General features: G+C 34.7%; 1 protein-coding gene across 1 annotated transcript in view; it reads right to left on the bottom strand.

Moving 5' to 3' along the window:
- Positions 1–27,997, bottom strand: part of LOC140154988 (ankyrin repeat and SAM domain-containing protein 1A-like) — a 114,585-nt gene that overhangs the window by 58,260 nt on the left and 28,328 nt on the right. The window contains exons 7-13 of the mRNA XM_072177655.1: positions 26,246–26,698; positions 25,561–25,724; positions 23,646–23,834; positions 22,244–22,445; positions 21,760–21,968; positions 12,797–13,028; positions 72–95 (exon numbers count right to left, since the gene is read on the bottom strand). Of these exons, the coding sequence (XP_072033756.1) occupies positions 72–95; positions 12,797–13,028; positions 21,760–21,968; positions 22,244–22,445; positions 23,646–23,834; positions 25,561–25,724; positions 26,246–26,698 (1,473 nt within the window). The remainder of the gene's footprint in view (positions 1–71; positions 96–12,796; positions 13,029–21,759; positions 21,969–22,243; positions 22,446–23,645; positions 23,835–25,560; positions 25,725–26,245; positions 26,699–27,997) is intronic.

Genomic DNA, 27,997 nt, shown 5'->3' with positions numbered 1-27,997 from the left:
CTGTGAACAACATGAACAACTCATGCACAGAATTAACAACTTGAACACAATGACAAGATACCAAAGGTTACCTTCAAGAATGTCATCAACGTGTCCTTTAATATCAGCAGTAAATGAAAAGACAAGAAATGGTAGTTAGTATTACAATATGAGATGAAAGCAATTTTGTTTTTAAGGGCTGTCTGTTTCAATTAGACATTTTGGGTGTGGAAAAAATGTTCATTTCCCAGGAATGTAGATAAATTTCCTTCCAACAAATCAGGATTTCCAATCATTTCTTATATATATCTTTATCAAAAAAGAGCATAATTTCCTCCAGATTACCAAATTTATCAGGAATGAGATTCCTGAATTCCCCATTTTTTCTAGGCTTGGAATATCTATAACAAGTTCTACTATTCTTTTATTCAACCTTCATGTTAAATGACAGAATTGTCCTAATAGTAGGCTTTCTTTCACACTATGTCATTTGCAGAATTTATTAGAAAGTTTACACTAGTCCAAAACAATGCCGAAACCTGAATTTTGCCAATAAAATATTTTAGGGTGTTCTAGACTGCTTCCACTCAAGAATCAATTCAAGAGACTCTTCCATTCTACTGGTTAGTACCAGTGGTTCAAAATCACAAGGGGAAAACAACTTTTCTTTTCATCTTCTTTCTTCCTTTCATCCTTCTTCTCTTCCACTTAGACGAAAAGCAGGAAGGGAGTTGGGGGAGGGGTTAAGTTGCAGTTTTAAGTTGGACAGCACAATGATGTGTTGTCTGATGTTTTTGCGCTCTACAAGTACAAAACCATTTTGTTGTTGTTGTCTAGTGTAGCAAATCACTAGGTGTCCCCTTAATACAAGCAAGAAAGTAATCACTAGAAAGCTTAAGCTGTCTTGTAATAAGACTGGTTCAATTACAAAGTAGAAACCCTTTACTGATGGTTGGTTACCCATGTTGACCTTTTCATTTCTCTGTATTTCTTCTAGGCTATTTTGATGTTGTACTCCTACTTAATGTATTACGGATATACAGATACCAATATTCCATATGCAGGTAGCGGCTTTCCTTCTCATAATCTTAATAAGTGCAACCTATGTAAGATTAAAAAATATACCAGCTTAGCAATCCAAAAGGCAAAGTAGCCTCCCAACGAACCTGTGAAGTAATATTAAATTTAACTCCCATCACTAAAGAGTAAGCCGACCAAACATCCATGTAAGTCTTTCATAACATATCTTTCTTACAAGGGATAAAACTACAGCTATAGCTATAAAAAAAATGATACATATTTCTCTACAGACGATTTAAATTACAAAAAATTCCTCTAATACCAGATTAAGAGTTGCATTCATGGACATACAGTTTGTTGCAGCAATAGATCTTGAGCTAAAGGTTTGTAACCTCTGAAATAAAATGAAAAATCTATCTCATGTGAAATTTGCCCAATTAAAAATTTTGTTTGACTCAAGAGATAATTTAGCCACACAACACACTTCTGATTGGCTGCTTGACTGGCAACAAACAAACATCAAGGAAATGATTCCTCTGATGCCATTTTAGTAACAAAACTTGTTGATGTTCTTCTTTGATTTTGGTATTTTTCTTTTCTGTTTTACTCTTCACTTTTCAACCCTTTTACAACCTAAGTGGCAGATGAGATCAGATAAGCAAACATTTTTTCTCTTGACCCAAAGGCTGACAGAACAGTGGCTGAGAGTAAAATTGCCCACTCCTCAAATACAGACTGGGTATTTCTCTTAATAACTCCCTATCTAGGCAAAAGAGACATTCACTTTCACGTTGTAAATACTGAGCCATACAGTAGGCTAAAAAAAAAAAAAGTCTGTCTCAGACACCGCCTGCATTGCTATGTGAACTCCAATTTAGCGCTTAGCGCTACGCGTTGGCCCTAAAAAAAAAAAAAGTTTTTTGTCTATATGTTCAATTTATTTCTGATATTTCAGTATCGTATCGTGATCCAATTTTGTCTTTTTTTGCAATATGGTTGTTGCTTTTTGTACACATTTAGCCATGATTGTAAAAGAGATAAACAAAACTATTCAGTGTGTATGTATATCACTATATTTTTGTATTTGAATATCAAAAAGTACATAAATATTGTGCCTTGACTGTAAAAAAAAATATATATATATATATATATCGCATAGCTCATTTTCTTACAAAAATTTTTTTAAAAGCATAGCACTTAGCTCTCTTACCAAATGTGTCTGAGACAGACTTTCTTATTTTTTTGGCCTTATAAACCCACTCCTCAAAATAATACAGATTGTGTATTTCTCTAATAACTCCGTATCTACCCTATCTAGGCAAAAGAGTCACAACCCTCCCATTAATGCTGCTCTACATCCCAACAATCTGCTCTTCCATTTTCAATTTTTGTTGCTAGCGGAGTATCTATTATTTGATTACCTAGTATTGGGCATTACTAAACAAACTAATATTTGATTATGAGCACTTTCCTGATACACAAATCTCGTAAATGGGTTTTGGAGGGTGATCCAACTATCAGATTTTTTTCCTTCAGTTAACTGCAAATGTACACAGGTAATCAAAGAGAGATAGGATCCCAGTATTCTTTTCAATTTCAAAATTTATTTTTGATGCTCTTGAAACATCACATATAGGGGCACATTTGTAAAAGTGTACTTGAGAAATTTAAAAATAGGTCCATAATTTGAAGCCAATTGTATCCATTTTTGTGTAAATCATGAGTGAAATGGCTAAAAAATGTTCTTGAAAATATATACCAAAACAGGGGTCATTTGGATTTTTAGAATGACCATGCATACACATTTGAATACAAAGTGAAAATGCTGGGATAGGGCATTCTTTAATGACTGGCATGTTCAGTATGAGGAAAGGAGAGGGTTTGTCAGCTGCTATAGGTTATGCTTGCTTCTCACTCAGAACAAAATAATGGTAGTAACGTTAACTTGATTGCAAATTCAAGCAGAATGAACAAATGAGTAAATGAATGAAAGAGCCAACAGATGAATAGATGAACGAATGCACACACCAACAAACAAACAAACCAATCTGAATCAATCTAAAACAATGCTTACACTTTTTAAAGCAGAATCCTGTGATTGATTGATTGATTGATTGATTGATTGATTGATTGATTGACAATCAATTTATCTGCATTCAATCATTTGACTGCTTAGCATTTTATAACTCATGTTAATTGTTAGACTATGCCATAGTCGAATTTTATTAAAAATATGTTATTATTAGTCATGATGAACCCATTTCGTTGAACTCAAAATTATACTGATGTTTATTAAAATTAAAGTATTCAATAGTAAAATGGTCATAAAGAGTTTAAAATAACAGACGATTAGTGACAATAAAAGTAATTGAATGCAACATTATCTTGCATAATTATAACGGCTCACTTTAATACTGAACAATTCTGATTTTGGAATCTACCAGTTTATTGATAGCGAACCCGAAATTTCGACTATGAACTTTGAATTGTAAGCAGAACTTTACTCCCTGGACTTTGCTCTCTAAAAACACACTGTCAAGCATACTTGTTTATCAGTCCATTAACCACAAGTACTAAGCATGGACGCGCTAGATGTTTGATGAGAGATTAACTTTCGCGTCAACACAAAAGCACCGCAAATACCACAGACAGTTGTTTACGGTGTAGTTAATGGTAATGGCGCGGGCCCAGACGATTTAAACCATAGCGAGGTATGGGCAACCAATCACAAGGCAGATCCATTTAAAGATGCATTACATCATGGACAATTTTAGTTAGGCCAGAAATTGGCCTAACTCTCCATAGAGTCCCGTGTTAAAAATCTTAACCGCAAGGCAATGTCAGTAGTCCACTTGGGAAGCTAACAAACAGAGGGAGTAGGGTGACTGATCAGATGTGAAAATCTATCAATTGTGCACACATTAATTAAATCAGAGTTTTAAGCTTAAATACAATATCCAGAGTATGCACAATGGGCAAGTGGACTACGGGGTAGTCTAGTTAATTGTATGCATGGTAAAGAAACACTTCAAGCAGCATTATTAACCACTTTTCCCAGATTACCGACCTAAATGCTTCTGTTCTCTTCACCTGTTTGACACAAATCCTTACTTGTTATTTTTGTCAATTTTAAGGGAGTGCTAGATTATGGTTGATAACACCCAATTGGCTATTCCAGTTTAAATCCATACACCCCCTATGGAAAACATGACCTTAATCTCACACACAGGGGGTGTAGATATCCAATGGAGTCACCCATTCAGATAACTCCATTTCAAAGTCACATTCCCTATGTGAGAGATTAAGGTCCGATGTTCCATAGGGGGGTATGGTTTTCAACCGGAACAGCACAATATGATTATCTAGATGCACTTGTACTTTTCCTCAGCGAAAAACAAAAAGCACCTAACATGATTAATTTCATAACATAACTGCTCGCCTCTGAAAGGCAAAATTGACTCAGCAGTGCTTCATCACTTCCAAATCATGCATCACAAAAGTTCAATAGCATGTGGCTGATGTATTGAAAGGCATCCCATAAAGCATTGCAAATATACATCACCTGCATGTGCTAATGATAGATTAAATCATTAATGGTTGAAACAAAATGCAAGATGGGAGGAAATTAGAACATTCTTTCACCAATAAGAAATTTTTAGTGATTATATCCACTTTTTCATCAAATATCTGGTGGAAAGTCTGGTGGTAATCGTCTTCCTAGTTTGATGTTTGATACATTATGATTTATTGTAAATATTGTTGTTATTGAGTGACAGCTACGATTCAATATTTTATTAAAACAAAATACTTTATCCTGTTTTAGTCAGATTTCTCCATCATCAAAAACTATTCAAATGTAGCTCCTATAGATACTGATAAAACAATTTTAACATATTTGGCACTTCCTGACAAATCTGGGAAGAAAATAAGCAGTTAATATTTATTTTACATCCATTCTAAAAAAAGATAAATATTTACAATTATCGATGATAAATTCCAAATTATAAAAAAATCCTGCTCCAGTTATCTACTTTTGACAAAGTCGCGTCAGATGACGGATGAAAATGTGAGTAAGTCAATAGTTTCAATTGTGCTTTTTGTGTACAAGTTTTACATTACAGAAAAAATGATTTTCATCAATCAACCCTTACGACACACATACTCCTATCAAAAGGAAAGTTGAATGCCAAATAATTGGTGCAAATGTTATTGTGATCCTTTCAACATATAATGCATTATGGGTTAACTAGATTTATTTCAATCACATCACATCAGTATGTTGCTAATATTATTCCTTCTTAAGGCTAAAATATGATTGCTAATTGATGCATAGAATTTAAATAACACCAAATCCTGTTGTGTTTTTGCAATGTGTGCATATGTCACTCAGGGGGGATTCATGGGAGTCACTTCAATTTGGGGGAAATATTATATTTATATAAGTATAACTCTTCGTCAATCAGATCAGTAGCTGTTCACTATGGTAATTGTTGGTTGAGGATTTCAGTGGTATTAGCTCATGTTTTAATTAGGTCAAATTGTCGATTCTCATTCATCAATATTATAATGCTTAATTGCAAATTTGTTCTGTGATATATTTCCATCAACTCCCATTAGTTAAAAATGTACTTGCAATGTAGTTCAAATCCTGTAATGATTTTGCAAAAGAAGAGGGAGAGAGAAAAGGGAGGGGGAGGTTAAAAGAAGCAAACCAGGCAGGGAACATGATAAAATGAGAGGAAAAACATTAGGAAAGTACATTCATAAGGCATGTCTGTTTGCAACATTTGGTGACAGAATTGATACAGAGATGACATGATCTAAAAAAACAGAACAGATGATGGAAAACAAAAGTGCCAAAACCTTTAAATATTATGGTTCTTTGGCTTGAAATAAACTTCCATGCAGTTAAAACATCCTTTAAACTAAATGTGTTTTAAAGAGCTTTTAAAAAACATATTTTTTGTTTTATTAAAATTATTCTCCAGTGTGTACTCGACAAAATTGAGCAATTGAGGCTTCACTCTTTTGGCTGCACGCAGGTTGGGGCGGATCAGTGGGGCTGAATATTTTGTCTCCTTTGCGGGATCCATGCCGTCATATTAAAAGGTCTGAATATTAAAAGTGCCTGAGTGTTCGGCCTTGGAGGATTGGGGCTTGATCCGGGCCTGGGATTTGAGCTGATTTGAAGAAAAAAAAAACAATAGTACATATTACGATACTTCAGGAGGCTGTTAAAGTTCTGGAGATAGGATGCCTAGGACAATAATGGCTTTGGGTACACTTTTGAATTGACAGGGCTATTTGCATGGCATAAATGTTAGGATCACACGTGCCCCTTTAATGTACTCAATAAAATTCCTGAATACCTATGTTTTTGTCCTTAATATGCGTTTCCTCTCTATATAGTCATTCACATTATTAATTCTCTAGCAATATAAATTGGCAGACAGTATTTACATAAGTTACTATGCAGACTGCTTCTTGACTACTGCAAGTTAACATCTCTCAGATAGGTTTGCTTTTTAATATAATTTTGTCACGGCGCACAATTCATAAGCCTCAAGCCAATTCTTTTGAATATGCTTAGTTAAAGTAAAGTTACCATTATGAATTTGTTTTTGATCAACATCATATGGTTTGCACTTTTAATAAGGGTATTCGTTATGTGGGCGACATATTAAAAGGATAGAGAACACACCCAGTTTAATTGCTCTCCATTAAAAACTTGCTCCTGTGTATTCACAATACAAACAGTGGATACCTGGTAAAATGATCCATAAACATGCAAGCAAGTAAAATCTGTAAGTTGCCCTGTTTGTCACTGAAAATATGGTTGGCTTTTTGGGGGGGGGGGGGGGGGGGGCAGGAAATTTGAAAGCTTGAACATGGTCAGACTTTTGATCAAAATCACAAATAATCATATTGTTTTCTAAATGAGCTGACCACAAGCATGACGAAAGAGAAGATCTGGTTAGTGTTTAGTGCCTACCAATGGGTCAATCATATAGGCACTAAGGCATTACATGGTGCAATAAGGAAAGAGGCACCAATGGCAATTGCCTGGTGCCTCTGGTTATATTTTCCCCCACCTTGTGTAGCTTATCAAGCAGAATAAAAAGCATCATTTTATCAACAGCCATAGTAGTGCTAAATTATTGAATGACAAAGTCATTCTAAATGAATTGAAATTTTTCATAACATTGTAATTATGATTGATGGATTGGATTCATCGCTGCAGAGGCATAACATGGGAATGGTGACAAGCTGATCGTAATGCAATTATTATTATTATTTTTTTGCTTACACCAAGAGTATAAGGTTGCAGTGACCATATGGACTATGGATATGCTGGACAAAAATAGCTATAATACTAACTGTCTGGCCAGTGTTATATCCGCAATCAATGAATTATATATCATTTCACACATAATTCGCAATCTATCATTAGTATCATCAGTGGTCAATTGATATCAAAGTTGGGTCAAAATTCTTAAAATAAAGCAGTTAGTCACTTGATAAGCAGTAGCCTACAAATAAATCCATATGCAACTCCCTTCCTGTATGCACTGACACTTGCAGTAACGTCAATTCAGGTGGGCAAAGACAAAGATTTCTCTTATTTTCCTAATAATCTTACTTACTGTTATTAACTATAAGGAATGAAATAGGAAGAAACCTGTCTTTCTTGTTAGAAGTATAGTTATTACTCTAGTTATTCTAAAAAGTTATGTGTGCTTTTAAAAATCAATGTCAAATTCAGACTTGCATTTAAAATTCTACAAGATCTATTTTTCTATGCCCGTAATTCAGATAATATTTGAATTTTGTGGAACCTCAAACATGTAAGTGCTACCTTTTACAACATGACTGTAAATAAAGTGGTAAATACAAGTAACAAGACTAGAATATACAAAAACATAAGAGAGGATGCTGTACTGCAGGACAATTTTGCAGGCAACATATTTTTGAATGTAATTCAGAGGGTTTTTTATATATTGCAGTGTGATTTTTACTAGTAAAGCTTAAGTGTGAATATAAAAACTCACAGAATCTTTTTTTTGTCTATTAAGTAGCGTACTGGATATGAGGATTGTCATAAATTAACATCCTCAAACATTTTAGCGCACAAAAATAGGCCACACAAAAGTACATCACATTCACTAATACACCATCTTAAAAATGTACGAGATTTTGAAGAAGAGCAACCTGCCGCCAGTAACAGTATAAATAGCCTGAATTCACCGACATTTAAAAGCAAAGTACTTCACTTTGTCATCACCTAACCTTTTTCTACCTTTCATAGTGTCTGGGCCCATTCAGTAGCATCGGCCATTCTGTTTGGCCTGGGGTTAAACTTACAATATGTGTGTGCTCTAACCCTTTCCATAGTCACAATGTGCATCATTTTATCTTCAAATTTCTTGTGTATGTTTCAAACATATGCTACCGTTTCCTTTGAATATAGTAATAACTAGTAGTCTATACTTATCAATAATGCGGGGGTGAAAAGGTCTTGCCAAATTATCATGCTATCTTGTGGCTCCCTTGAAGCATAGGAAGAATATGCAATTATATGGAGTCCCATGGTACATACTCTGATGCTTCACATTCTTAACGCTCCATGTAACAGATTTTTTTTTTGTAAGATGAGGATGTTCTCCTCCTCAATCATCTTTACTCTGGCATATCATACTGTTAGATATTCAATCTAGATAACACGCAATCAATAAAATCTTATTTCCAACATTTCACAAATTAACATGCATCATTTTAGAAGCTCAAACTGTAACATTTCTCAAAATTTGTACGTAGAACAGACATATAAACAGGTACTTATGAAAATAAAGCACGCTGCATTGAACATCTATGGGAGCTCGTCCAGTGAATAGACTACAAAGTATCACTATCAACCCCCTAAAAAAATGTGGGTTTTTTTTGGCCAAATTATCATCCATTTCCAGAAGTGTTAAAAAAAACATAATTGTTTTGCAAGAATATACAGAATGTTTTTATTTATAGCCCCAGATCCCAATTTCTAAATAAATCCAGAAAAGTTAAATCTCTGTAAAAAAACAGAGATAGCAAGAGAAGCATTGATCTTGTATAAAAATTGACCCTAAAAGGTTTCACTTTACTCCTTAATTGATCTTACTGGTAGCTACTTTCTCAATCTATATGAAAAAGGTCACCAATTCAGAGTTGCTTCTGGGTCCTTCTACATGTACTGAAAATATTTATAATATTATCATCCCTATTCTTCACCACACACTTCAATTCCAGATTTGATAAAAATCCTGCTTTTAAGGCAAAAAACAGCAATTTGATAAAAAAAAATATACATACAAAATGTAGGTTAAACAGAAGTAAAGAGAAACAGCTTATACATGAAACAGAGTGAAAGGATAAAAAACATGTTATCTGTTTGAAGTACCTCCTCCCTCCCTCCCCCTCAAGGTATGTGACCAAATCTGACAATGAATAAAGAGAGCACCCTGTCCTACATTCCAACAAATTGACTTACTACATTATTACCCTTGCTACATGCTTCAACATGCTTATCTGGGCCATTCTTTAGACAAAAAGGTGTATCTTATTCACTTCTTCCAAGTACCTTACTTTCATTTGTTGCAGTTTCTTACCTTTTTAATGCACCTGATACAGGTGGTTACTGTCTTAACGTGGCTGTGTACTCTAGCCATTGTTTCTTTCTCAAAATTGAGTTTTTATGATATGTTTGTACCTTGTTATGTTTTTTATAAATACAAGGAATGAAAATCCAGATTTGTAAACTCCAACTGCAATATTTTAAGGATTTTATTTCACTATTCCACTCGTGTTTGAAATTGAAAAGGAAAGAAAATCTTTGTTGTACCAGCAAGGTACACGCCACAAGAATAACTCATCGCGTTGATCGCGCAATTTGTTAACGCACAAATACGCTGACGCATACGCTGACGCTTATCTGCATGCGTGGCGCATCTTATGGAAACACCACGGAAGCACTGATCTCACAAAAACCTAGTGGTCAAATGGCTCCGTTTTAGCTGATAAAATGTGGGTTTTTTCAAGTTCTTTCCCGATTTAAATATCAAGTTATGAATGGATTTCGCTCAAACTTCTCAAGGGGCTGTGGATTTACCCGATGTTCACGTAATATAAGTTACAAAACGAAAACTGTCGATTCTCCTGTGAGATTCGATGAAAGTGCAAAATGTGACCACTTTAAACTTCAACGGCCATTATTTCAATGTTCATTTTCTCGGTAAAATGACGATTTAGGTACACGATAACTCAATAAATACAGCATCTATATGTAACCAAATATGATCATCGTAAAAAGCATGATCGACTCAAGAAACGGTTTTCTCATTTTTTTATATTTTGGTCTATTTCTGTGCAAATAGGCGTTTGTGAATTTTTAAAAGTTCATTTTGATGCCTTATATGGTCAATATCTCAAAAAATAAGGCCAATATCAAAAAATAAAAAAACGTTTTTGGAATGGAGCCTCAAGATTGACCTAAAAACAAAATAAAATATTTTGGAAAGAGTGTTTTTTGTTATGATGTACCTAACAAATATTGCCAAAACTCACTTTTTTGTGATTTTCTTCAAAATTGTTGTTTTTACCCCAAATCTGTATTTATATTATGATTTATTGATGTCTTGCCTTCATAAAAATGTGTACTTTTATATGTTTTGCGCGAATAATTACAAAGTTATTGAACTTTTACTACATGCATGTCTGAGAGTACACAGCCACCTTAAACTCTGTAGCAACTTTATATTTACCAAGGAAATGTTGAAATTTCTTTTTGTTCAAAGGAGTAACAAGCAAACAAACAAACTGAAGGAATATGTATGGGAAAATACCTTTTCAAGATTTACCCTTAGTGGTAGAAGGTAAAAGAGATATTTGCGAATGGAAGGTTTGCCAATGTTTTGAGATCACATTGTAGAGTGTCAAACCTACTCTATGACCCATCATATAGAGTAGGTTTAATACCATGGTATAAAAATGCTGATTTGTTTCAGTGCTGTATTTACACCTAAGTACAGAAACTAGGGAAAATAAAGCCATTCTGATAGGTCCCGGCTTTATGTTTTTGTCCTTGTTTTTGGTTCAATAATGTCCTTTTCCGATTATGAAAATAATAATACACTTGCATTACTGCTTACATAAATATACTGATAAAACAAGTCAAAACAATAACACGTAATATACAAACAAATGCTACGTGCAGCTCCATTGCATTTTCCCTAAGCATCTATCATCACCACCTTACATCGTAAGGTAACATGCATTACTACAAGACGCGTAATTATTCGTCTTAATACACACAGGAAATATCTCGCTATCACGATGCCGCGGCGACACTGAAGTGATTTTACATGCTTATTATCACCACGGTTACATGCTTACTATCAACCATAAGCTTAACAACCCTAGATGTCCTCTGATGATACAACTAACAACTGACTTTGTCTCAGCCAGCTCTACATGCCACATGTCACTCACACAAGAAATACTATGCATTTAGAGTACACACACAAATATAAACACAGGGGATGTATCTCGCTAACGCATCAATACAATTGAAGTGCTTTTTACTATCAGGTGCACTTGCAACAGCTCAGCCTGCAAGACCCCCTTATGAAATCACAGACCAACCTGTCCCCACCAGGCAGATTCCTATAACCACATGTACAGCAAGAGGATTTACAGGGTTGTAAAAAAATTCGCACAAATTGTCAGTCACTCACTTACCAGTGTTCTAACATACACAATCTCAGTGTAGTGTTACACAATCTTGCTTGGGTTGCACTGTGCCACTCATCTATTAAACCTAACCAGGGAATGATAGACTGTATGGCCTGTCGCTACTAGCACTAGCACTATATTCTATTCTATGTCACTTGTACATTATAAAGAACGTACTACTGGCAACTTAACCTCCATAAATGGCAAGGTTTATAGAGCTCATTGCATACAATACAAGTTCTCTATCACTTATCATGTTGTAGTCGATTTCAAATAATTTGAACAAAATGCATCAAAATGAGTAGAAACATGCCTAGTATTGGTCAAGTGGTTTTAACAAAATAACTTTATGCACCATCATCATAAGACAGTGGTGCAGGTAAAAATATCTTGAAATAGCCAACATTATTGAAAAAACATTGACCCAGTATCCCATATGGTATGATCTCAATTCTTCTTCCATATAATTTGTCTTGCTATTTAAAAACTTCATTTCATTTTATGAAAATACCTCTCCTGTAATTAATAATTTTAATAATTTGCTTTGTTTGTTCTGGTTTCTACTTTCTCTCTTTCTTTTTTTTTTTTAAGTTACAGCAATTCTGAGTTTTTATCTCAAAAGGATAATTTTAAGTGATGCATATTAATTGCACAACCTGACATAAGGTGTTTATTATTGTTTATTTCTTAACGATTAATATATGTCATACAGGCTATTTAACCAACAACTGTCATGTCTGTACTTCACTTTGAAAAACATTTCATCAGACAATATTAACACTAAACCAGCATTTATACCACAGATCCTCAGTGCACTTTATAATAGCAATATATGAATCAAAAATCACTGTTTTCACTTATAAAAAGTTGTGCATGATTGCTCCTTTGTTTTTGTATAGTGCATTTTCCATTAGTCTCCAAATACTATCTTAAAATTCAAATTGCTACCCAGCCTATTTCCCAATCCTCTTTAGACCAACAAAAACAATGTAGTATTCAATGAGCATATGCATGAATAGAGTTAACGACCTACCTGCAAATGGGTCCGACTCATCAGGTCTCAGTATCTCTGTCTCACTACTACAATCTGTGCCACAAGGCGAGTCCTCGCTACCTAGACGACGTGAAGATGATGACACCGTATGAGAAGGTTCATCGTAGCTGTCGCTAATGCTGTCCCGTATGTTGTCATCTGATGGCGGTGGATATTGAGAGAATTTCCCAGAGTCACGTGACCACGATTGTCTGTACTCCACTGGGTAAACCTATTGCATTCAATATGGGAAACCAATTATCAAATTATGGAAAATCAATAATCAAATCATCAAGAAAATTTGATCAATTTATGATTGACTTATAGCTTGTCGTATGCTGTAAATTGATTTTACAAAGATGTCCCCTTCATGGAATCATTATTTGATAAAATAAATATTTAGAGTAACTCTATCATGATAAAATATTGGAATAAAGTGTTTCTAGAAACTAAAAAAAATCCACTACAACAAGACATGGCACTTTGACATATAAAAGTACAGTATAACATATTTTGGAGTTTTATGTTTGATTTTTCACAGACTATTCAGAGCGCTACACTGTGTTATTTTACTGATCATTATCATTGCTCCGTTTTGTTTGTTAATGTTATATTTGCAAAGACAGATTAAAAGAATCATTATCATTTCACAGTTGACACCTCATTGAAAAGTAGAAGAAAAAGATTTTTTTTTCTTTATGTACTTGATGGCCACAAACTGACAGTTAAAAAAGGAAACTTTTTTTTGGCAATTTATATTTCATTTAAAATGCAAAATTTTCTTTAATTAAGACTAGTTGCAATATGAAGTCATCTTGCATGAACCAACCATGGTTATCTTATGCTATGTGAACTTATTCTACCATCAGCGGATATTAAGTCCACTTTTTAAATATCTAAAAAATCAGAATCTCACCATTTTCTTCACCATGCAGGAATTTACAACCCCTCAGCTCATAAGAACAATTGTGTATTTCTTTGAATATTATATAAAAATTGATTTTTTTTATATAATAAAAACTAGACATCAGTGCAAAGCAACACAATGTTGTCTCTATAGAACAGCTAACATATGGACTTTGACTTGAAGTAAACAAGCGCTTATAGTGGATTGACTATTTCACCAATACATTGTATTTAAAGGGACACCGATGCATAGGATAATAAAATATATAAAATGTGTATTAAAAAAACACGGACAAAGAATGTTGGTTTCATACAAAAATGATACCAACTGCAAGCATTATGTTTAAGGAACCGTTCACAAACACTTGTTAGGGGGAGCTTGATGCAAAAAGATTTCACCATGAAAATTTTCAGGGCCCCCCTTTACAGAACTCAAAAATTTCAGGGCCCCCCTTTTTGACATGAAAATTATGGGTCAACCCCATATAAAAGCATATAAACTCAATTTTCATTTTTTCAGAGCCCCCCCCTCTTAGGAGGGTAAAAAATTCAAGGCCCCCCTTTTGCATCAGGCCCCCTAACAAGTGTCTGTGAACGGTCCCTAATGAGAGAAAACGACCTTAGCTGCACTCTTTTCTTGTTAAATACTTTGCCCACTTTTTCAGCTGTTAAAAAACCAATTTTTGTCTTCGTGCTGAAACTTGAGTAGAAAATTACAGTTTTAGTATTAAAAACCACAAATAACAAAAATGATTCAATTCTGTCTAATATTTAAGTTATTTGCACAGCTTTCATATAAATGTGCTTGATTTTCTTGCTTGCTTCCCTTGTATAGATTTTCATCTCATACATCGAGTTCTTCCTCGTAAATTTTTACAAAGTGGTAACTAAATAATGCCAATGTTCTCTCTCGCAGTCTAGTATGCTAAATGTTTGCAAGTATTCTGAATTCCAAAATATTCATGATGGGTTTTAACTCCAGTAATTATATAAATTATTCATATGTGAAATGCATTTCTATATGTTTGCACATGACATAACATGTCTCCCATTAAAATTTTCTGGAATTTATTTTCAGACAATTTCAAGATGGGTATTTCAGTATTTGGGGTAAAATGACTACATTGTTAATCCAAGTCTGTGGGGACTATTTACTTAACCTAAATCAAAACTGGTTGGTCCATACAAAATATTATTAAGATTAATATAATGGCAAACACACCCCTACATATTGTAACACATGAATGTCGAAGACTTGTAAAATTTTACATTGCATAATTTTTGCAAGTTTACAAATCACATATTTTCACTTTGCAACATATTGCTAAAACATTTGGATTTGTAAAAAAAAACCTGTGTTTCGCTAATGGTTTATCCCCAGATTGTATTACTCTATTAGCACAACCAACTTCTGCATAATTCTATGAATAATGTTCCAAGCCTCCTCCTCTCAAGTACAAGCTTAGACAAAACAGGACCTTGCATAAATAAATTTCTCCCCTCACTTTTGGGCATATAGATTATTTGGTTGAATTTATACTTCCCTACCCACTCAATTATACATCAATTTTCATACTCCCTTGGCCATGCCAAGTCTTTGATGAAATTACTACCACAACCTGATGGCTGCTGCAGGCTTATTGGCATTTTCCTGAGTGACTAGTGACTCCAGTGAATGAGGGGAGGTAATTTTGTACATCTTGAAAATGTAATAAGAGTTATGCAAAATTGCTTGGCAGAAGATCCTTGAGGATACCAATGCATCAATATTTAGCCGTCCATAGATGTGATCTAATGTCTATCATGTCTATGAATGGCTAATGTATTGGTATCCATAGATGTGATCTACTGTCTCTCATGTCTATGGATGGATGTATTGGTATCTATAGAAGTGATCCAATATCAGTAAACAGGTGGAAAGGGCCAATCATCAGTACTAATCTGGAAGTTTTAGGTAAATTGGATGCATTTGCATTTTCAAATTTTAAGATGAAATCAACATAAAATTGGGAGAACTATTAAAGTATTTATTAATGCCCAAACCTGGGAGGGAGGACAAATGACCACACGGGGATGAACCACAAACATGGGTCACACAGGGGCGTTGCTAGACCAATATGATTTGGAGGGGGTGTACAGCATGTGATGATGTTTTGCCGACTGAAATATTTTGTGAATTGTAGACCCAATTTTTTTTTAGGATGGCGCTCAAGAATATAAAAAGTGGGGGGATAGGATTTAAAAAAATTTGACCAATTTTTAAATTAGTAACTACTATAACATTAACAATAGTCAATAGGTCTATTACATAACAACAGCACAATTTCGTAACATTTTAATCATTTTACTCTTACAATTTGCCGACAATCACATAGCTTTGATTGCACCAGAGAAGATGGTTACAATATTAGGAGCATTTTGTGTTTGAAGACCTATGATTGAGATGAGGTGTGTGTGTGGAAAGCTCCTCAGGCATCGCAGGCTGGATCCACTGAACTGCCTTTGGTCAAAAATGCCTCTTCTGGGACTTGAGGATAGTGAAAATAACCACAATGTGAGACTAAAAAATTCAAATTTTCTACTCTTTCTGGGATTTATGCATAAAAATATATTCATTTTGTTTCTGCTATCGCGAGTTTCCTCTTAAAGCCATAATATACAATCTTTTTAAATGACTTTGGTTGCTTTTTCAAACCTGACTTGATTTTTTTTGGATATTTGTTATGTTTACATGTCCATGTTTACACCTAATTGGAATCAGCATATTTGTGTGCTTGTAGGACAAGAGAACAATTTTTAATCAATGTCTTAATAACTTATTAAATTCCCCATAGAGGTCCACAGTTAAGCAGCCAATATAGTATGTGGGGTTTCTTTAACATTACCTCATTATTTCAAATATTTCAAGATCATGTACAGGTGTTGGCAGCTGTGTTCATTCAAATGATATTTTTACTGTAAGTTCTCTGAAATGCTACCTCAAAAGCACAATTGGTAAACCCCGGGAGAAGGCCCAAATTTAAATGAATCTTTAGCAATTGTTTTTGATACTTGCAAGAAAGGTTTAGTCATAATTTCTTGTTCATGATGATGATGATGATGATGATGTTACAATTAGTATGACATGTGGCTTATATGAGATCCAGAGATCTCCATTTGTGTACATGTAACACCTGTAAACGGCAAGATATTCTACACAGGCAAAATAACAAGGAACCACACTTATGCCTTATTTATTGAATTATATATGACAAAATATCTCCATGGCAGAGCAGAAAATATTAAACCTAGCCCAAATGCAAGCTGTATGAATACAGATAGCCTGCAGCAATGACCTGCTTCCATCCATAAACACCCTTCTCACAAATCAAAATATTGCCATCATTATGTAACTTCAAGCTATATTTTAATATTCTAAAATGATAATTAATATTAACAGAAATATCCTTGGCTCCTAGTTACTATTCATAATTTCATAAACCAGAGAACCTGATGCCTGTGTGTCAATCGAGAACACACAACTGAGAAATTAATCTGCAACAGTGGACCTGCAATGGTGGACACACCTCAGTCCCATGACTGCCAAATTTGAAAAACACATTGCAGTATTCTCAAACCTCAAAATTCATATCTTCCATACAAAATCTGTATATTTATATGAGCTGTAATATCGTTCGCACCACCATGACCAATACAAAAAAATCGCTAATGCACAATGTGCAACGTGTGTGATATTTATCTCTCCTGCTCGGAAAATAAAAGTCCACTTTTGTTGTAGTTTGTTTTAAATTCCTGCTTCCTGCTGCTACGTTTCTTTACTGTTAATGCCATATTTTCATTCCAAAACATTGAAACATATAGTATGAAATATGCTCCACCCAAAATGCTTTATTTCTACACAGTCCTCGCCCTCCAGCAATCATGGCTAATAACAGCCTGTGGTATAGCCTGTAGTATTATAATCACTTCTTCAATGAAACACAATATAAGATCGCATTAGTGAGGTAAATGTAAATGATACCTCCTCATCCGGATCTTAATGGCAGGGGAAGAGATTGATTTTAAGAAACACGCAACACAATCAATATTTATTGTACTTTATTTCACATAACAAATAGCATTACTTTTAATACATATAACTTTTTGAAACATACTTTGTCATCCATGGCTCTTATAATATTTATGGCACAGATCTTACATTGTTCAGCTCTTACACAAGTTCCCACTATTTAATAACACTGTTCTCAATTTTGTGATCAGAGTGGTGCCTCTTATAATTTAGTTCTCTCAGGTGTAAGTATGTTTGCACAATTTTTAGTGCAACTGGTAAACAAGAAATTGAGTTACCTTTTATGCAGTTCAGCAAGTACTAGCATCCCCAGTAATAGTTGCTCTTAGAATCTGTTTTGCAGCTGTTTGAAATTTACACACGTCTTCACATGTTATACCATTTATAGTATGTTAAATTTTCATCGTATCATAGCTATGGAGCAGTCATAAGATTGATGTAACAATAAGCAAGTTTTATGAAAACAATGACAAAACCAACATCTAGTTGGTAAGTAAGTATATAGGCGTAATTAGTGATACTGGCAGCTAGGACTAACTTTACAAACATGAACATTTCAACCTTTTTCTTGATAACTTCAATGGATGTTGTCTTTTGACCAGTCCAACTGCACTACCCAGCTAACAACAGAGGGAGCTATAGCATAAAACAACCAACACTGATGTGTGTTCATTTCTTGAAATAGCAGTAACTTGCTTCTCAAAATATAAAAATCACAGATTATACATGTAGAAGGAATTATATAATATGTGGTAAAATGTTCATTTATAGAGATTTAAAGCCATAATGTATGATTATATAATATGAGATTGGCTTTTTTTTTCAAACCTGACTTTTTGACATATTTGTGATATTTACACATGTCCCAACTTACACCTAACTGGAATCTGTCAAATTCATTGTGTTTGTCAGATCAACAGAGCAATTTTGACATATTGTCATAATTCAGTCACTTATAGAACTCCATGTTGAATGGATAGTGGGGTTTCTTTCACTTTACCTTGTTATTTTGGCTTAAAGTGGACAGAAACCTTTCCTGACAGTTATTACTAATATTATTTCAACATTTCAAGTAAAGAATAACCAAATAAAATTTGATGAAAATCATACATTGTGGCTTTTAGTGCAACATTAACTGAAACCCTGAAGTGATTCCAAACAAATTATTTTGATAGCTTTTACATAAGATAATAATAATAATAATAATAATATTTATTTCTTATATAGCGCAATTACATCAAAAGAACTCAAGGCGCTTTACAAAACATGACATTAAAAGCACATACATTTGTAAAATATGAGAACAATATTTGAATTTACAATTTTAAAACATACAAATAGTTTGAGGAAACCAAAATATAAAAAACCAGTTTGAAAAAGACAAGCAAGATATTGCACAGCATGAGCCTAAAAAGGCAAGATCGAACAAAATGCAATTGACTGTGAAATATACATTATAAAACGACAAATAGCAAACAATGCACACAATACATATTGCACAACATAAATGCAACAGCAATTTTAGAGATCAAGAAAAGCAAGAAGCCATGCAACATGCATTATGCAAAAATGAAATAATAGAAATGTTACCGCAATACGCATTCACAAGTAAACACAGCGCACGGAAACAAAAAACCCTTGGAATGCGATTGCAATTACATTTCACAAAAATCATACAACAAGATATATGAACAATATTTAAATTTACAATCTTAAAACAATATATTAAAACAAGTTTAAAAAGACAAGCAATATATATATTGCACCGTGTTAGCCTAAAAAGGCACGATTGATCAATCTGCAATTAACCTACATTATAAAACACGCAAAATAGCAAACAATGCACACAATACGTATTGCACAACATAAATGCAACAGTAATATCGAGAACAAAAGCAAGAAGCCATGCAATATGCATTATGCAAAAAATAAATAAGAGAAATGTTACCGCAATACGCACTCACAAGTGAATAGGCTACAGCTCAAGGAAACAATAAATGCCTTGGAATGCGATTGCAATTACATTTCACAAATCATACAATAAGATTTATGAACAATATTTGAATTTACAATCTTAAAAACATACAAAAACCAATATAATAAAACCAGTTTAAAAAGACAAGCAATATATATATATTGCACAGCGTAAGCCTAAAAAGGCGAGAATGATCAAAATGCAATTAACTGTGAAATATATATTATAAAACCACTAAAATAGCAAACAATGCACACAATACATATTGCACAACATAAAAGCAACAATAAAAATCGAGATCAGAAAAGCAAGAAGCCCTGTAACATGCATTATGCGAAAATTAACATAAACTATACATAATAAATTACACATGCAAAAACAAATATGACTCAAGATAACAGCAAACATCAAAATGACATAAAAATTGTTTAACAATTGTATGCCTTCTTAAATAAATGGGTCTTAAGCAACGTTTTGAAGTTGGTGAAGACGCTAGCCTGATGTGATCCGGAAGTTGATTCCATAGATGAGGAGCGGAAGCACAAAAGGCACGGTCACTATAATAAATAGTGTTTCCTTTTGACGGCGGACGAAGAAGGTTCTTTGATGATGAGCGAAGAGAGCGACTCGGGTGATATGAGCAGACGAGGTCTTTATACTAAAATGCAGAAAACCTTAGACGAGCGCGTATTGTAAGGATACATCAGCGTATATACTGCGTTGCACGCACTTGTCTCTGATTGGCTGCTAAGGCGATATATTGTTGCTGAGTGGAAATTTATGAATGAACTGTGCGCCCGACGCGTTGTTAGCGCCGAATTTGCAACATCACGGTAGTCGCGCTCGTAAAAGGTTTGCTGCATTTTAGTATAATGTATGCTGGTGCCGAATCACACAAAGATTTGTATGTAAGTAGAAGTATCTTGTACTCGATACGGTATTGAACTGGCAGCCAGTGTAGTTCTTCCAGAACTGGTGTGATATGGTCGCGATATTTGCACCGCGAAACCAACCTTGCAGCTGAATTCTGGAGACGCTGTAACTTGGCGATATCACAATCAGGGAGGCCGAAGAGTAAACTGTTGCAGCAATCCAGATTTATTTCATGAAACTGACTCCCATTTCCTAAAACTTTTATCCCTTGTTTCAAATAGGCACTTTTTAAGAGTTTTACCAAATCATTTCAAATTTAAGCACTTCACAACCTTGGACCACAAGAAAGTGTTAGCTAATATATCTATATTTTGTTTTCAGGGATGTAAGTGGGTAATTAACTGCTAAATTTCCTGAAAATCAAACTGGCCCTTGCCAGACTGACGCACGCTTGTCCCCGGCATCAAACATTTATGGGAGCTTGTCCAAGACAAAGGCTAGCATGTATCACCCCTCTATAAAAAATTTATTTGCTCTTTTTATGACAAAATGTTATAATCCAATTCTGGAAATGAAAACATTTTTTTTTATATTTCCGGAATTTTTTTACATGGCCAAATGTCAATAATATGTAAGGTTCATAATACTACATGTTGATATTGGGTGAAGCAACTATGTGCTTGGCACATTTTATGTATGGTGTGTATTAAAAGAAAATATTAAAATGTACAACAAATAGTAATTTGTGAAGTCAAGAAAATCCCCTATAATCGCAGACTGAAAAAAGACTAGTTAGTTTACATCTGACGTTACTGTCAATCAAACTCCCGCATAAAGGGAAGGTTGATTCACTGGTGCCTTCATTAGAGAAAAGGAATCGCACTTTTATAAGGCAAAATGCAACTTTTCTAAGCATTGCTGACATTGTGTTTTCAGGAATGTAAGTTTCTTGTTACTAAGACCTAACTTTTGAGACAATTTGTAAGTTTGAAGGTGCAAAAATTAACCATAAGACACGCAGTTTTACTGACGCGTTCAGAAACTCAATCATCACAAAAAAGTTTGATTGACAGACCTGCATCAGACGCAAACTAGCCTTTTTATCTCTGGCTCTGATTATAATATGGTCAGATCCCTTACCTGTTGCTGCATAAGTTTAGCATGGATCCCAAGTAATGCTGTATGAGGTGAAGGCGGTGGGTGATCTGGAGTCGGGGGCGGTGTGTAAATATGGGGTGTAGATGGCATGTCGGATGATTCAATTCCAGAATAACGAAACTCCATATTATGTGGTGCCGTATTGTTAGGGTTCTTGCGATGTTTGCGAGGTGGAGGTACTGGCTTTTGATCTATAAAAGAAGTTTAAACAAGAATATTAGCAATAGATTAGGCTTGAACATTAAGCAAAATTAACTATTTTTTGTATACTGGATCCTGATCATACATTTCTGTGAATGCAAGGAATGTAAATATCATTTAAATCATATTATTTGATTTGACTTGATTTGATACCACATCACTTCATATGATATAATGCTTCAATTTTTTGTACCATATCATAACACATAATACTCCAACATATCATATCAACATATCATTATTTCTAATAAGCTGGTTAACATACTTGTGATTGCTGAAGACATCTGTGCCAGTATTGTTGTGGTTTCCGTTGACTCAATAGAATTGTTATTACTTGGTACATTCTTATGTCCATTCCTGCGTTCACTTCCAGTCGTTGCTTCTGAGAGTAATTCATAGCATTCAGGTGAATCTGGTGGATCAGCTTGTTCCACATCCACAGACTTGCGCTGCACTCTTTCTTCTTGCTAAAACACAAAAATGTGTGGAAAGTACAATGTTAGAATCACAGATTAAAAATACTAGTTTGCATCTGATGTCACCTGGCAATCAATCTCAGCAATGATTCGTTTACGATTTTGTCATGATGATTGACATTTCTGAACGCAGTGGTAAAACAGTGTGCTCTATAGTTAATTTTGCACCTTCAAACATACAAATTGTCTTAAAAGTTAAGACTTAGTAATTGGAAACTAGGCACTAGAAAAGTTGCTTTTTGTCTAAGTTATAAAAGTATCATCATTTTCACCATTTTCTGCGATTCCTTCTTCACACTACTAATCATGGGCTGAGGAGTTGATCGGCAGAGGCAACTAGACTTTTTAATTCAGTCTCCTTATATGTTGTGTATTAGCAATAAGCAAAGTCTACTTTTAAAATTATGTTCCTATAATATATACTCAAAAGATCCAGCATCACTGCCCATGGTATATCACTGCCCATGGTAAACCATGGTCCCCAACCGACTGACTGACACTACTTGAAAAGTCCACCTAGCCGTAGAACAGGGTTATTTTTTCATCGCCTTATAGCTATATATCTAACTCTCTATTTCTTTTGGTAGTTGACAAACAGTACATGGTTAGTACAACCATCATAACATGATCAAAGGCCTTGCATGTTTGGCAATTGGCATACACTGGCAGTTTGAGTTTTTAAGTGAAAGGTTTGTTCCATTTGGTAGGCCTATATTATAATAATGAGCTATTCCAGTTGAAATCCACATACTTCTATGGAAGACATGACTTTAATCTTCAACACAGGGAATGTGTATTTCATATGGGGTTGTCTAAATGGATGACTCTATTTGAAATATACACCCATGTGTAGCAGATTATGGTCATGTCTTTCATAAGGAGTGTATGCATACCAACTGGAATAGCCCAATACTACTATTTGTTACCAACGATAAGATGTTTTACAGACTGTGCATTAGACTAGCAGGGGTAGCGTTTTAAGGGGTCTTGGGGTCCAGGACTCCTTGTTTTGATAGGTCCCCGTGATTTGGACCCCTTAATTTTGTATGTATGTGTAGAATTAGATGCCTGGACCCCTTTATTTGCCAATTTGGACCCCTGGACTCAGCAGGTCACCGCTAACCCTGTAGACTAGAGATCTAACACTTTAGGTGATCCTGCTAAACTAAAATGGATCACTCCCACACTTACTCTGTGAGTGGGTACAATACACGAAAATGCTGATTTCGACCTGGGTATACCGCTAAGAGCGCTAGCCAGGTCCTCGTACAAGTTGTCACTGCTGCATGGTTGTGGCGTGGAGTGCATGGATGTCGAAAGTGTCGCATGTGATCTGAAAAGCGATGATGACATACTTGACATAGTGTCTGTGGCTGTGTTCTATGGATGCATGGAAGGAAGGCAGGAAGGAGTGACCAGATTAATAAGCAATGCAAATAAGCATGTATGATCCCGGCTGACTGATTGGCTGGCTTGCAGAAGAGTTAATAATGCTCATGTAGGATTAGTTTGTCATGAAGATTAACAACAATAATTTTGTATACATGGGACAGCTGCTTTACTTAAGTAATAGCTCCCTTGTATAATACATTCTCCATATACCTGAAGGCATGTGAATTGAAACCATGCATGTGGCAGCTATATTGTTATATTTCTTTGCAGCAAAGTTAGCCAGCTTAGATAAACCAATCAGAAATTATATCTGAGTGAATGTTCATACATGTTGGTAGATAAACAGCAATTTAAGTTTAAACAGTCATTCAAAACAAAAATAATTGAGACTAATCTCAATATTTCAATATGAAAAGGCATATCTTTATCAGGAGAACTCTTGACTTCACAAACTCAAATGTGATCAGGGTCTCCAGATTCTGACACTTTATACTTCATTGATTCAACCTAAGATTATCTCAGGTCAATTGTGATGTCAACTTCTTCACAACATCTCTGGAGTTCTCCTGATGAAGATGTGTGTTTTCACATCATAAGACTGAGAGGTTAGTTCCAATTATTTTTTTGTCGAAAGACTGTTTAAACTTTGATTGCAGAAATGATATCATTTGAGCCTGAAGATGATTGCAAACTGACAACAACTTCAGAAATCTTCTCCTACTTGCAAGCTCATAGTATTAAATGTTATTAGCTACAATTGGATTTTATATCATACCCATAACCCACAAATCTACACCACCATCTAGCATATCATTCTGAGCAACATAGCACATGAACCTGAAACAATTACATTCCATTACATTCCGTACATTTTACACAATCCCCATTTCCCTACTGTGTCAAGCAAAAAACACAAGTATATTAAATAAGTACAGCTGTAGATAGGCTTTCTCGACAGGTTTTCATAATAAGTTGCAGTGTTTTAATGAGTACGCCATAGGTTATCACTGTACCGGTTCAGCCGGTCACTGTGTGATTAGTCAAGCTGTTGTCAGATGTAACTCTGACCCCTGATGAAGTTAGAGCCACGTCTGATGAAAGCTTGACCAATCACACAGTGACCAGATGCAGTGGTAATGTGATAACCAACAGCATATGCATTAAAACACTGTAACTTATCACAAGTATTTTGTACAAACTTGTATTCACCATAAGGAATTACATCATTCATGGAACAAAATGGGGCAATTATTCTGATAAAACAAAACCGATTTCTTTCCATCAGTATTTCTTAAATGAAAATAATGCACAATGGCACAACAATGTGTGACCCATCACATCGAAACCGACCACTTCGCGGCTGGCTTCATTGGCTGATAACAATGAAAGAAGATGAGAAAATATAAAGAAAATAAAAAGAAATTTGAGCTTGTTTTGCCTCATAAAACATTTTTACTGTATCTGATTTCAACAAGTAAAGTGTCATTTTAAAGCTAAAAATCAGCAGTTTATCCCAGTGTTTAAATCTCCATTTTCATTTCTGCCGCGAAGTGGTCTGCTTTGATGTGACGGGTCACATATATAATCAGAAGTACTTGGGTCTAGTAAACCTCTTTTTAGTCCATGACAACTTATTATTCCATTTTTGTGAAATCATTTCCCAGTCATTTTATCATATAGAAGTGGAAGAAACAACTGCCTTATTCATACTTACATAATTCTCACTGCTTTTATCTACTGATTTCTGTTCATGTTGCATAGAATTTGATGGAGGGATTCTTGCTTTTTGCGGTGGACGGGCATCTATTCTTAATTCGGTGTAGTCTCCTGCTAAATCTTCATCATAGTAATTACGCTCAGGTAGTGGTGGCGCTACATCTAAGTTGAAATGAAAAAAAAAAAAAAAGCACAAATAATGCTTTTCAAATTCTCACAATAGAGATTATGTATATAATACTGCATCTGGGGCTGGTTTATACCAACCTCTGGCTAACAATCAAAAGCTCCAGAAAAGTTGGCTAACAAACAATATAGAACAGAACAGTTATTTCAGTTTCACATCGTCACCTACACTGTATCATTAGCCTTATCGCGGTATACGCTTTAAAATCTCAAAATACATTCTTGCTATCTTTAATAGTAAGACAAAACTGCACAATTTTTCAAACAGTCTTCTAATGTTAAGAATGTGAGCAATTACATTTCCATACTTTTAAAAATTCACCAAGCATACTTTTCCCTGACCTCATCCATCAATAATAATTGCTGTTGTTCTTATTTATTTGGTCTTACTAGATTAGTGCCCTTTTACAGTGACAACATTGCATCGTGCAATATCATGCAACAAAAAAGTTGCCAGTTTAGTACAAAATATTTGTTTGCAAACACTAGATTCTTACCTTGCGATGATAAGCGTGAGTTGTTCGGTGACTGACCCAGCTCAAACATAGATGCACTGGATGGCACCACTGCTGACTCTTTTTCAGTACTGTCTGTATCTAGTAAAACACCTATGGAAGATCTGGCAGGTTTCTTTGGAGGCACTTTGGTGGGGAAGTTCATATTCATATAACTGCCACCAGGATAAGCACTAGGTGAACCTGCTGGCAGGGACGGTCGTTTTGGTTTTTGCATATTTGGTGAGGAAGAGCCGGACAAATTTAAAGGACCTGGCGATAGTCTGTTGGGTGAACTTGACGTTGAGCTTGTTAAGCCTAGGCTGTGTAGGTTGTCGTACGGTGATGTGTAATCGTCAGGTGGAACTGGGAATGCATGAGTTCCTGCAATATCAGTGGTTACAGAAGGACTTCGGCTTTGTTCTGGCAAGGGGAGTTGCTGTCCCTTCAGATGAGCTGTGATAGAGCAAATAATACATGCATAATAAATACAGCAAGTTGCAAATGGGGGCTTGCTGGAATACCACAAAATCCTCACTCAAGATTTCACTTAAATTACATAAAATTGAAATTAAAATAATTTTGGCCAAAAATACTCTAAATTTACATTATAATTTTAAAAGTTGTTTGAGTTAATTTAAGTTAAATACATTCCTGGGAATTACATTTGTCTGATTTACCCAAATATATCATTCAGGAGTCCATATACAATGAAATTATGATGTGTTAACCACACAGCAATATAATCACCGAACTCTTTATGCAGAAAATCATTCCATAAGTATGACAGTGATTATGATATTGATAGTAAGTCTAAAATAATTTTAGTGGCATGTGAGTCACTTTGGGGAGTATTATGGTGAGTACTTTGATCTATAAAACTTATAACAAGTTTAGCTTAATCTCTTGACTTCCAAAATTGGCTGTCAAGTACACCCTGAATAGACCTAAATTGCTATTCTTGACACCGATCAAATTGGCACTCTAGTGAAGGGAGAAGAGTCACCTTGTGTCTATGCACTTTTTCACTTTTGTGTTGTACATACTGTTTGAATTCGCACATAAACAGTATTTTTATGATGGTTTTGGTTCAAATATTTGATTGAGGAATTCAAATATGGTGTTCTGATTAGCCAGGAGTTTTATATAATACAGGGGAGCAGAAGTACATACAAATGATAATAGTAGGCGAAGTTAAACTATAGTCTGTCTCAACATTAAGCATTTTATGAATGACAAGAATAATAAACAAAATCAATTTTGGCAAGATGTTTTTTCGGCATGGTTTAGTTATTTTAACTGTCATCAACCAACCACCAGGCAGGAACTACTGAGAAGTTTACTTTGGTATAATGAGAAAATTTAAAGTGGATAAACAAAGTTTGTGGGTTCGTATTGGTAAAGACCCTGCCAATGATCTATTTTAAGATATTGGGGAATTCCTCTCGCTTGAGGATTTCATGCATATATTTCATGTTTGCACAAATTCTGTTGAATATGGTGGTGTGATATTAGCAATCAAAAAGTCATTTCCAAAATTCTTTGACAAACCTGGTGATACCCTTGTTTACTCCAATATTCCATTTAACTTTGATGTTCTTTTTAAAGATAAAGAGGGTGCCAAAAGAATGTACAATATATTAGTTTTAAGAAAATCGGTTGTTCGTCAATATGTACAAAAATGGGAAGATAAGCTTGACACTTCAATCAACCCTTCAAGATGGTTGGTTATTTTTAATACGCCCTTTAAATGTA

The sequence above is a fragment of the Amphiura filiformis genome, chromosome 6 (assembly GCF_039555335.1).
Source record: "Amphiura filiformis chromosome 6, Afil_fr2py, whole genome shotgun sequence".
NCBI lineage: Eukaryota > Metazoa > Echinodermata > Ophiuroidea > Amphilepidida > Amphiuridae > Amphiura > Amphiura filiformis.
Note: the sequence above shows the minus strand (reverse complement) of the source record. Positions and strands in the feature narration are given on the sequence as shown.